At 42.7% G+C, this 12,135-nt stretch overlaps 1 protein-coding gene across 5 annotated transcripts in view; it reads right to left on the bottom strand.

Moving 5' to 3' along the window:
• SEC24B (SEC24 homolog B, COPII coat complex component) overlaps positions 1 to 10,746 on the bottom strand; it is an 83,976-nt gene extending 73,230 nt beyond the window's left edge. For 4 of the 5 annotated variants that reach the window (XM_063107986.1, XM_063107981.1, XM_063107982.1 and 1 more), the window contains exon 1: positions 10,435 to 10,746. In XM_063107986.1, coding sequence (XP_062964056.1) covers positions 10,435 to 10,561 — 127 coding nt within the window. In that variant the 5' untranslated portion in view covers positions 10,562 to 10,746. Of the gene's footprint in view, positions 1 to 2,133; positions 2,329 to 10,434 lie in introns of all 5 variants that reach the window. The other variant, XM_063107984.1, reaches the window with a different exon arrangement.
• Positions 10,747 to 12,135: the final 1,389 nt, after the last annotated feature.

Here is a 12,135-nt window from a genome sequence, read left to right as displayed (position 1 = left end):
TACAGATACAGATAGATACAGAAATAATTACAGACATGTTTATATACATGGGCAGTGTACACACACACTCACCACATACATTTCCCACTTAGAGAACCTAGAAGTAATGACTCCCCAATAGCAATGAGCACATCCAGGACCCAGTTCTTGGTTTCTAAATACCATGCCCCCAACAAAAAGAACCAGGGTTTCTCGGCCAAAAGGCTGATTTTAGTGCTGAGGTGTGGCTAGTACAAAATGAAGTATCTGGTAGTGTCAGAAAATAAGGAAGTGCTCAAAAAACACGTGAGTTTTTTGAACTTTCAAGTGTTGAAGCCCTAACACCCAATTTGGTGGCATTACAAGGTGTGGCCTTTGGGAGGTAAGAAAGTTGAAATGAGGTCATGGAATTGGTGCCCTTACAGGAAGAGAGAGATCTCTCCATGCGCACATACCAAGGAAAGGCCACGTGAGCACACAGCAACAAGGCAGAAAGAGGGCCCTCACCAGAACTTTACTGTCCTAACACTCTGATCTCAGATTTCCAGCCTCCAGAACTATGAAAAAATAAATATCTGTTTTTTAAGCCACCTAGTCGATGGTATTTTGTTATAGCAGCCAAAGGTAAGACACCTCCCCTTAACCAAAGGGCCCATCATTAACACGATCAGTAATAAAACAAGTTGGTATCATGTCACCCAATATAACATAGATAAGAAGGGTACTTCACCTCTGTGGTATTCTTACTAAAAATTCATACCCCCAGTCTTATCACGAGAAAGCATCAGCAAACCCACAGTGAGGGACTGTGTTCAAATTGTTAAGGTCATAAAAAAGGAAAAGATTAAGAAACTGTAGCAAACTAGAGGAGACTAAAGGGACATGACAACTAAATTCAACATGTTATCCCGAATTGGATCCTGGAACAGAAAAAAGACATTAGAGGAAAACCTGGTGAAACCCAAATAAAATCGGTATATTGTATTTCGTCAATGTTAATTTCCTGGTCTTTATAAATGTACCAATGTTTTATAAGATGTCACCATTAGAGGAAGCTGAGTGAAGGGTATTGCACTTACCGTACTATCTATGCAACACTTCAGTAAGTCTAAAATTATTGCAAAATAAGAAGTTTTTAAAACACCAATGGAAAAAGTACTGGAAATGATCTATTTAACTGACACATTTTTTAGATAAATGACTACCCCAAACATAGCCAGAGTGATTTTCCTAAAAAGCAAATCTGTTAGAACACCAAGGTCAAAGGTTCAGATCCCAATACCAGCCAACTGCCAAAAAAAAAAAAAAAGGATACAAAAAGGAAATCTATATTACTTCCTTGTTAGACAGATTGAAGTCTGGCTTGAGGAAGTAACCGCTTGAGCTAAAGCCGACCCGTTACTTCCTTGTTAAAACTGTCTAATGGTTTCTCTTGCCATGAAAAATTCAAATTCTTTAACATGGCCTATAAGACATATGTTCATGACCTAATCTCTGGAACCTGTGAATATGTTAGGTTACATAGTGTAAAACTACAGGACTATGCCAATTAGCGGGTTACACCAATAGCTACACTAAAGCCAAAACTTTTCATTATTTTAGTTATACTAAGTTTCCATTTGTATTCTCAGGGCTTGGGCTCAAACCCTTCAAACACATTGTACAGACTGGGTGGGTCACCAGACCCCTCACACTCAGGTCCACGCTAGGTAATTGGGAAAGATCCCAGGAGCCATTGGCAGAAGACACAAGCTCAGTCCTCGCACAGCAACAGCAGCTTACAGCAGCAGTAGCAGCAAAAGCAGCAGCAGCAGTGACCTCTCAGGAAATCCTGGGGGCACCGACAGCAACAGCCTCCAGCGGCAGCAACCGCCTCCAGCAGCAGTAGTGGCCCCCCCTGGGGGCGTGGGGGCACTGTGGATCAGAGCCACTCATCCTTTATCCTTAAGTCCATAACCCAGGACACCTGGGTGTACATATGCAATTACATTAGTCAATAGCCAAGGAACACCTGGGCACACGTGTATATTTACATCAAATGCTCGGCAAGATTCTGAACACCTGAGGGGCCCTGACCATTGTCCTATATTTTCCCAGCACATGGCAAAGGAGAATTAAGGTTGCAGATGATAGTAAGGATGTTAATCAGCTGACCTTAAAATAGGGAGAGTATCCTTGATTATCCAGATGAACCCAATGTAATCACAAGAGTCCTTAAAAGCAGAAAGAGGAGGCTGAAGAGTCAGAGGGAGATGATTACAGAAGAATCCTCAGAGAGATGCTGTGTTGTTGGCTTTGAACATGGAGAAAGTGGGCCATGAGCCAAGGAATGTGGGTAGCCTCTAGAAGCTGAAAAGACAAAAAAAACAAATTCTCCCCTAGATCCTCTAGAAGAGAATGCAGCACTGCAGACACCTTGATTTTAGCCCAATTGGACTTCAAACCTACAGATGACAAATTCATGTTGTTTTAAGTCACCAATTTGTGGTAATTTGTTGCAGGAGCAAATAGAATAATTCAAAGGCCCTTCACAGTCTGACCTCTGCCCACCTCTCCTGTTTCGTTGCTCACCTTCCTATAATGATTTTAAACAACAACACCTTAACATACTAGTATATGGCAAGTCCTTCACATGCCTCTACCAAAGTTTGATCAATAAATAAAATTTAATTTTGCTACAACTAAGGATGCCTACTGATACAGTGAACTCAAACAATGCTGAGCCAGTAGGAAGAGGTATAACTTGCCACAAAAAAAGCAAGAAGCCACAGCACCATATCAAGTAAGATTGTATGCTAGAAGCTTTGCCTCAAGAGGCCCTAAAAGAGGATGATCAGGGTAGAATACAGTTTTACTTTAAATTGCCTTTTAAAGGCTTCTGAAGGGGATCAAGTGAATGCGTGATACTTTTCTGAAATTTGCTTTTTTTTATTACAAGTGTTCAAAGTTTAATTTTTTCAAGAGAATGCCACCAAAAATTTTAGCACTAAAGAGGCCATGAGTATGAAAAGGCTGAGAATCACTGTTCTAACACTCATCCTTAATTTTTTTTCAAGCCATGCTTCCTCACCTCTGAATCTTCACACAGTTCTTTCCTCTACCTGGAATCTTCCAAATTTCCCTATTGTCCCTTTACCTGACCAACTCAACTCTTCTTCAGATCTCAGCTCAGTTCTTCCTCTAGAAAAACATTTTCTAACCCTACAAGTAAATGCCTGCCTAATGTTTCTTCTACAGTATCTTGGACTCCTATGACAGCACTTTTCACATGGAATTGTAATCATCTCATTATAAACTCTATAAGTGAAAAAATTGGGTCTAGTTTGCTTTTAGCTCTATCATTTTGCCCAAGGCTTAATCAGCATAGTGCCTGGCTTATGGAAATCACTACTATATATATTTTTAAATTAAGTCTACTAAATCATCATCAAATATTTCTATATCAGGCACTTACCTCACCATAATGTGTCAACAAGGAATACTGTATGATACTTAAAGAGAAAGATCATAAAACTTAGAGCTTTCACTATGTAAAATAATTTATACAGTAATACAAAAATATAGGTCTGAATCATTTTTACTTTGCCATTTTATACTTTTTACTCTGTTCAAGTATAAGAAAGTATTCATAACAAAAGGAAATTAAAAATCTACTGTATTTCATTACGTCTAATGTGTTTTGATACCACCCCTTTTTTTAATCTTAACAGGTGTATTAGTTTCTTACTGTTACTGTAACAAATTACAACAACCTTAGTGGCTTAAAACCACACAAATTTATTCTCTTACAGTTCTGAAGGTCAGAAGTTCAAAATCAGTTTCACTGAGCTAAAGTCAAATTGTCATAGGGCGGTTTCCTCCTGGAGGCTCTGAGGGGAGAATCCATTTCCTTGCCTTTTTCAGCTTCTAGTGGCCACCTATATTCCTTGGCTTATGGCCCCTTCCTCCTCCTTGAAAACTCATCACTCTAGCCTTGCTTCTGTCATCACATTACCTTCTCAGCTGGCTCTGACTCTTCCTGCATCTCTCTAATAAGAATGTTGTGACTTTTTATCAGGCCCACCCGTATCCAGGATAATCTCCCCATCTCAAACTACTTAGCTTAATTAGAGCTGAAAAGTTTTCAGGGATTAGGACATGGACATATCTGGGGGGCCTGTTATTCAGCCTACCACAGGAGGTGTCAATAGCAGGTTTTTACACAAGTATATCCACTTTATGGAAAGCAATTTTAACATTCCTCTAGAAAAGCATTCTCTAAGATGTACTACAATTTTAGAGGTAAAAATGTGTCTTAGAATCAATGAAATAATTTAATTATTGCACACACCAAATAGTACAGCATCACCATTCTATCCTCAAGCACCAAGACCTGGGGGGGGGGGGGGGAGAAGAGTGAGCATGAACAAATAATCTCTGAACAATTTTTACATTCTTAGCTTTAAGTGAAGTATGTCAAATAAAAGAGGGAAACAGATTATTCTAACACATTATCTTCTCACTGGTACCAATCTTTTTCTTTTATCATTATTATTCTTTTTCACTGGTACTAATCTAAATTGAGAAATAAACTAAAGATTTTTAATAAATAGACTATATAACTTTTCAATGGAGCTGCTTAGCTGGTCAGCCTAACTGATATCATCATGTACCAGCTAGATAGAATCTCTGATTTTCTAAAAGCATCTACAATCTATGCCCTTCTCAGCAAGACTGAATTATCACAAGATCACCCCAAGAATATATCTGCCTCAGTGACATAATCTCCTTTCAGAGACTAGATTCCCACCAAAAGAAAATTGATTCTATTCCTGTTTTAAGAAAACCTGACATGGAAGTTGATGGAGTTTGGATGTGCTGTCCCCTCCAAAACTCATGTGGAAATTTGATCTCCAATGTGGCAGTGTCGGAAACTGATTGAGTCATGTGGGCGGATCCCTCCTGAATGGATTAATGCTCTCCCTGGGGGAGGAGGGGTAGTGAGTGAGTTCTCACTCTATTAGTTCCCGTGAGACCTGATTGTTTAAAAGACCCTGGCACCTTCTCTCTCTTTCTCTCTCTCTCTCTTGCTTCCTCTCGCCATGTGATATACTTGTACTCTTGCTTCCTCTCGCCATGTGATCTACTTGTACCCGCCGGCTGCCTGCCACTTTCTGCCACACGTAGAAGCAGCCTGAGGCCCATGCCAGATGCAGCTGTCCCAGAATCGTAAGCCAAATAAACCTCTCTTCTTTATAAATCACCCAGTCTAAGGTATTTCTGTTATAGCAACACAAAACGGACTAAAACAGAAGTCAAAGTTTACAAAATATGCATTTCATGGAATGTCTACTCAATGTACAAAAAAACATAGGATCTCTTTAAATAAATGAGTTTCTTTAGGGCACATGAAATATGAGTTGGTTTGAAAATTTTCAAAACCCACTGACTTCCCTTTATTCTACTTTCACTGCCCTCTAACTCATAACCAGTGCAAACAGAGCACTTTTTTTTTTTTTTTAAGATGACCCGTAAGGGGATCTCAACCCTCGGCTTGGTGTTGTCAGCACCACGCTCAGCCAGTGAGCCAACTGGTCATCCCTATATAGGATGCGAACCCGTGGCCTTGGTGTTATCAGCACCCCACTCTCCCAAGTGAGCGACGGGCCGGCCCTCAGAGTACTTATTTTTAACATTCCTTATCACACAACCTTCAGTGGCTCTTCGATCCAACTGCAGTCCAAACTTCTTAGGATAATTTCCAAGATCCTCTGTCAACAGCACCAACATACCTTTAAAAACTATTCTTTTATATCGACAAAATAAAATTTAAAAAAAAAAACTATTCTTTTATTACTCTCTCGTGTGAGTTTGCACCACTAAAAGTACATTTTTAAAAATTCCTTGCCTTTGATTCATGTATTCTCACCTGACCACTCAAAGTCTGTCCATCATTTTAGATACATCTGAAGTTCCACCTGACCTCTACCCTTAAGTTTCTCCTATTACTTCTTCAAACAAAAAGAATCAATTCCTCTTCAGAACTCTTAGCATCATTCTCTCAGGGCTTATCAAGGAAATAAATGTTCAGTGCTTACATTCCTTTCCTCTTTTACTATAGTGCTGAGAACTCCTGGAGTGCAGAAAACCTTCATATTTGCATCCCCACAGTATCTAGCACAAGATATTACACAAATAGGAGCTAAATATACATTTGCTAAGAATTGTGAATTAAATTTATGCATACTGTCAGGATTACACATGCACAGCATAAAAAAAGTTAATGTGCTTAAGATCAAAATAGACAGTACAGGAGATAACGAAAGGGACAAAGTTCTAAGAGAAAGGGAATGGAATTCTGTACCCAGATAATCTGGATATGTCTCAGATAAGGCAAGGATAAACATGCAGGAAGAATGATAGATTTAGTGGTGGGAAGATGAGTGCATTCTCTTCAGACTGCTTTCAATTTCTTAGTAAAATAAGGTTGTCAGTGGATAGGGAGAGAGGGAGAGAGGATATTGAGGGTTTGAGGAAACAGGGGAAAGTGGAAGGGAGTAGGGAAATACTGTAGGACTAACTGGTACTGAGGGCTCAGTTAAGAGATGCTGTCACAAATTTAAAGTTTTCCTTAAAACCTCAAGGAAAATAAACAAACCATCAAAATAGAATGATTCCAACATTATATAGCCATATTACAGGGAAAAAAACGTTACATAAAAAGGTTACCAACCCTACTATAAATATGCAAGATTGACATAAATAATTGGGCTGGCTTGTTAGCTCAATTGATTAGAGCTTGGTGCTGATAACACCAAGGTCCAGAGTTCAATCCCTGTACCACCAGCCACACACACACAAAAATGATATAAACATACAGCAAAACACAAACATATAGCGAAACATCTGAATAAGATAATAGTCACAATTTCCACTACAACACAATTGTGATTAAAAAAGAAAAAAAAAAAAAAACTGAAGAGAGAGAAAATAAAAAAACAGCAAACTGTCTCCAGTTCTACTATTAATCCTAAAATTTCTATAATAGTACGGTCACTCCCCTAGTGACAGGGAAGCAGCATTTTTAATATCGAGCATATTTGTTTCATTATCTTTTCCTGAATCAAATTTCAATGCCTTTTTTGTTTAAAAGCCAGATTAAAAGTTTTCATTATCTTAACACAGACCATCAAGGTCAGTAAAGTAAAACCTCCTCAGTCTTACTGAGATAAATTCATACCAACTTTGAGATGTAGAATCAGATCTCGGAATGTAATTCATTCATCACTGAACTACCAAGAAGTGGGCTGATAGCCAGTATGCATCCTAGTATGCATTTTAACTATCACCTTTGTTAAAATATTAAAATACTTCTGAATCTGTTGGTAAGTAGGCATAGCCCTGGTCCTGCTCCCCCCTTTTTCATCCCACCGTGCTAGTCCCTGCCCTAAACCTTCTCATGACCCATGAGCAACTAAAGGACTAATGCCTGGCGCAGTTGGAGGCTTATAGGATTCTGCTCTGGTGTCAAGGTTGGTATCCACTGAGTGGTCAGAACACACAGTACTGATTACTGAATATTTTGAATATACTACCCCTGCCAATAAGGTATCAATAACAGTACTAAAACACAGATTTAATCTCCAGGCATCCCCCTCCCCCTTTACTGGAGATTGATGGGTGGAGACTGAAAGTTCCCTCTAATCACTTGGTCTATCTGGTGACCAGCCCCGTCCTGAGGCTGTCTTGGTGCTCACCCTCAGGTTGCCTCATTAGCATAAACTCAGATGTGATCAAAAGGGGCTCATTATGAATAATAAAAGACTTCTATCATTCAGGAGATTCCAAGGGTTTTAGGTGCTGGTTGACAGGAACTCGGGCCAAAGACCAAATATATTTCATATTATATCGCACCACTAAAGTAAGTAATCTCTAGGTATCATTCCAGTTTTATAATTCTGTCTTCTGTGATGTTTTATACTCATACTTCTGACCTATTTCTTTTCACCATATCTAGAATTCCACAGAGATAAATTAAAAGGCAAACTAGTTTCTGTAGAGCTGAAGAATAAATCAGAAACTCAAATAACTGCTTAATCTTTATCTACAGATGCTGATACCACATAGCAAAAATGATTTTTTTCTGAGATTAGCAAACAAAGCAAAAACAGATTTGATCTTGCCATTTCTCTACTTAAACTAATCCCTTCCGCAAAAACAAAAGCAAAAAAGCCTGGCCCTAGTTCTTTATTTTATCTTAAATTTCCAAATTCCTTAGCATGACATTAAACGCTTTTCTGCAACCTGGCCCCTTTTAGTTATTCCTTTCAGCTTCAATGCCTTGGCTTTCCCTACCACCCAACGGACCTTTGTGCCTCTTCATTGCTTACAGTTTCTAAACATGCCTTGCACTTTCACACTTCAAGACTTTTGTTCCTTCTGTAACTAACCTCTGCCTAAAGATAGCCTTTCCCTCCCAACCCTACCTGTCAAATCCCTCAAGGGCAGCCAAAAGCAATTCAAACATCACCAAAACACAAGTCAAATTAAGAGAAAGGCAGGAATTCTGTCTTATATTCATAATACCTTTCAATTCTATTTTTCCATGAACTTTTGGAAGTGCCCTTGTGTTTGGCATCAAAACATTGATTCGTTCTTATAGGTTTAATATTCTGGCATTCCTTGAATGCTCACAAAATTTGTAAGGCTAAAATAAATATTTGCCACTTTAAAATTGTTCACTAAGATGGTAATGCATATTCAGAAAAATCTTGAATCACTGTTAAACATGGGTTTACACTGTTCTAAAAGACTTGAGATCTATTCCTAAATTATCATGCTCTAGTTCCTTCACACGCAAAGCCATTTTAAAAACAAAACAAAACCAAAAATTTATATTAAGGTTACAAGAACAAAAATTGCGGGCCGGCCCGTGGCTCACTCGGGAGAGTATGGTGCTGATAACACCAAGGCCCCAGGTTCGGATCCCATATACGGATGGCCGGTTCGCTCACTGGCTGAGCGTGGTGCTCACAACACCAAGTCAAGGGTTAAGATCCCCTTACCTGTCATTTAAAAAAAAAAAAAAAAATTGCTCACAAATAATATTTTTACATATGTTCAGGACAGGTGTGCAACAACAACACTATTCACATTCAAAACCCCTTATAGTAAACAATGACTACTGGAAGTAAAGCATATAATATTGACAAGTATGGCTTTTGATTATGAAAAAATTCAATCTCGGATTCTCAGGATAAGGGATAAACTTCATATCTGAAAAGCATGAGTTGTAAAACTTAGAATGTTGGTTAAGCTGATTTATAAAGTCCATTAGCAAATTAAATAAAGTAGGTCAGACAATCATTTGAAGAGTACTAAGTATAGTTTGTTCTCTTACCACACAGGACATATTTTTCCAAATTCAGTCAATTACTTTCGAAGGATCTCAACTGACACACTATCACGTCTACGAAGAGAGTTCCCCCTCCCCCGGCCCGGCTCCCATCCACAAAAGTTCCAAATCTCAAGATTAGGGAATGGATATCCTAGAGACGATCACTTTTCAGCTGAAACTCCCGCATACTAAAAGCCTACGACCTTAGTATGAAAGCGGCTTTCACGTTACATTGGCTGCTGCCTGTATGAAGGCCTTGCCTCAAAGCAGGGCCAACTCTGGCACTTTTTCTATTTCTGAAAGTGGAGCTAGGAAAAACACCTAGATCTAAAGATATTCGTTTAAATCCGTTTGACACCTGTTCTCTTTCAAACACTACAAGCAAACTCCAAAAGCCTAAGCAGCAGCAGCGGCAGCAATGACAGATCTGGAGGCCGAACTGGGTCAGGGTTACAGTTACACTTATGTAGCATATTTACACCCTTTTGTCTACAAACTTGAGTGCAAACTTAAGTTCCCTTCAAGGCAGCGTGCTCTCTGGGCCTCAGAAATCAAAGCAGTTTTCCTGAGACAGGAAGAGCACAATCCACCCTGCTGGATGGGTGGCTGCACTAGCCTTCCCCAGACCACGCACTCCGCGGCCTCGGCTTCTCGCCGGCTCTCTCAGCAAAGGGGTCGCCAGGGGCAGCTCGCCCGCGCCCAGGCTGGGTAACAGGGGTTTACCTGGTGCGTGGGCTCACTCTTTTCTACGGCCCCCACTCACCCCCGGAGGTTTCGGGCCTGGAGTCACATTACATCAACAGCCCCAGCCCCTGCCCTCCCGGTCCGGCCCCGGCCCCCACCCCCACGCCTGGGCGCCCCTGCCCCCGCGCGCCCCGCACCGCTCATTCCCTGCCCCTCTCCAGCGTACAGGGCCAGCCCCGGGCCCGACCCCGGCCCCGCGGCCTCCGCATCGCAACCGCCACCCGGAACAGCCCCCGGCCCCGACGCCCCCTCCCGGCCCACCCCGCCCCGATCCGGCCGCGCAGGCCGCCCAGCCGGAGCTAGGCCCCGCGCTCCGCCCCGGCCGCCCGCCTCACCGTTCTGCTGGTGCGGCGCCGGGCCCGGGCCCGCGGGAGCGGCGGCTCCTGAGGCGGCGGCTCCGCCGAACTTGGGCGGGATCCGGGCGCTGCCGGCCGGGTGAGGGGACCCGGCGGGGGCCGACATGACGGCGCTGCTGGCGGCGGCTGCTCCGCTCCGGAGAGGTGGGCGGAGGGAAAGGAAGGCGGGGCCGGAGAGGCGAGAGGAAGAGGAAGGAGCGCGCCCGGCGTCACCGAGGGAGTCACCGGGACCGCGGCTGGAGTGGCCACCCTCCACCGCGGAGCCCGGCGCCGCCGCTCGGCCGCCGCGGGCGCGGGGATCCAGGCCGGCCCCGCCTTGCCCGCGCCCCGCGTCGCGGGACTCCCACCTCTGGTCGCCCCCCGCGGGCTCGGGCCTCGCATCGCCGCCTCCACCACAGTGCCCCCTGCAGGCCGAGCCTGAGCTGGCCCAGCCCCGAGGCGGGCCCAGGGTACCGCCGCCGCTCCGGCCCGGAAGAGGCCTCGTTCGCTTTGAGGCTGGAGGGCTGGGCCTCGGTAGGTGAGGGGGCCCTGTGACCCGCTCCCGCTGGGAGAGGATTTGAGAGCTGCGGGGTGATGTCCGGAGCCCTGGGCAACGCCGGACCCGACTGACCCACCCACCCTTTCTCTGAAGAGGAACCCCGGGGTTTAGTTTTGGTTTTGATTCTTGATTTTTTTCCTCCTCAATTCCAAAGGAAATGTGGCATTCAAGCTCCATGTTCGCTGGGAATGTATAATTCATCAGCAAAGAACGAGGAAACGTTTCTCTGTGATAAACACACAGACTGTCAGTAAGAATTCAATAATTCAGAACTTTTCCCACTGGTAAAGTATCTAGGGAAGAAGGGGAGGATGGAGTGAGGGAGACCAGGAAGACAAACTTTATCTTTCATTTTTGTCAAGGGTGGGCTCATCCTGTGGGTATTCGGAGAAACTATGGCATCCAGAACAACCCAGCTTGCTTTGTCTACCTTAGACAAATCTTTGAATCTCTCTGGTCTGTCCCAGCATGCTAACTGGCAAGCTCTGTACTACATTACCCAAATTATTTTGTCATCTTGGAATCCTGAGTGTACCACCATCATACTGTATTGGAAATGAAATTGCTCAGGAACATTGAGTTCACCAAGTAAGGTGATAAGAACTCTAATTTACGGAAAGATTATGGAAAGCATAAAGTGTGTTGTAGTCCTACAACACTTCAAAGCTTCCCTTTAGTTGTGGCCATGAATTAATGATACTTAGCATTTTAATGCACCAAATGAACTACAAATTGGATTTTAGTAGTTGGATTTATACTTCTGAGTTCTAGGATTTTCAACTATATTATGCTTCACTTACACAAAAGGGGCAAGCCCTTTTCCACGTTTCCAGCTTCTCCCCAGGAACCTAAGCCCCACAGGAGCAAAAGATAATACTCTACTTCATCAAGGAGATTAAACAATTACAGGTTCCGGCACTTCCCAGGAGTCCTTTGAATTTGGATTAAGGACTACCATTATGTGGGTAAAGGAATAACTAGGCAATTGGCTTTCTGCCCCTGGAATATATCCTCTTGGGGGTAAGAAGCCTATTTCAATCAGTTATGTGGGATGAAGGTGAACCCTGTTTCTTGAGGGGAGACTTCTTAAGGGGAGGGTTGGGACCCATTGTTTTAATAGATATTTCTCACAATCTTTAGCA

Source organism: Cynocephalus volans, chromosome 9, assembly GCF_027409185.1.
Source record: "Cynocephalus volans isolate mCynVol1 chromosome 9, mCynVol1.pri, whole genome shotgun sequence".
NCBI classification, from domain to species: Eukaryota; Metazoa; Chordata; class Mammalia; order Dermoptera; family Cynocephalidae; genus Cynocephalus; species Cynocephalus volans.
The sequence above is the reverse complement of the archived record's forward strand: the minus strand, read 5'-3'. Positions and strand labels throughout refer to the sequence as shown.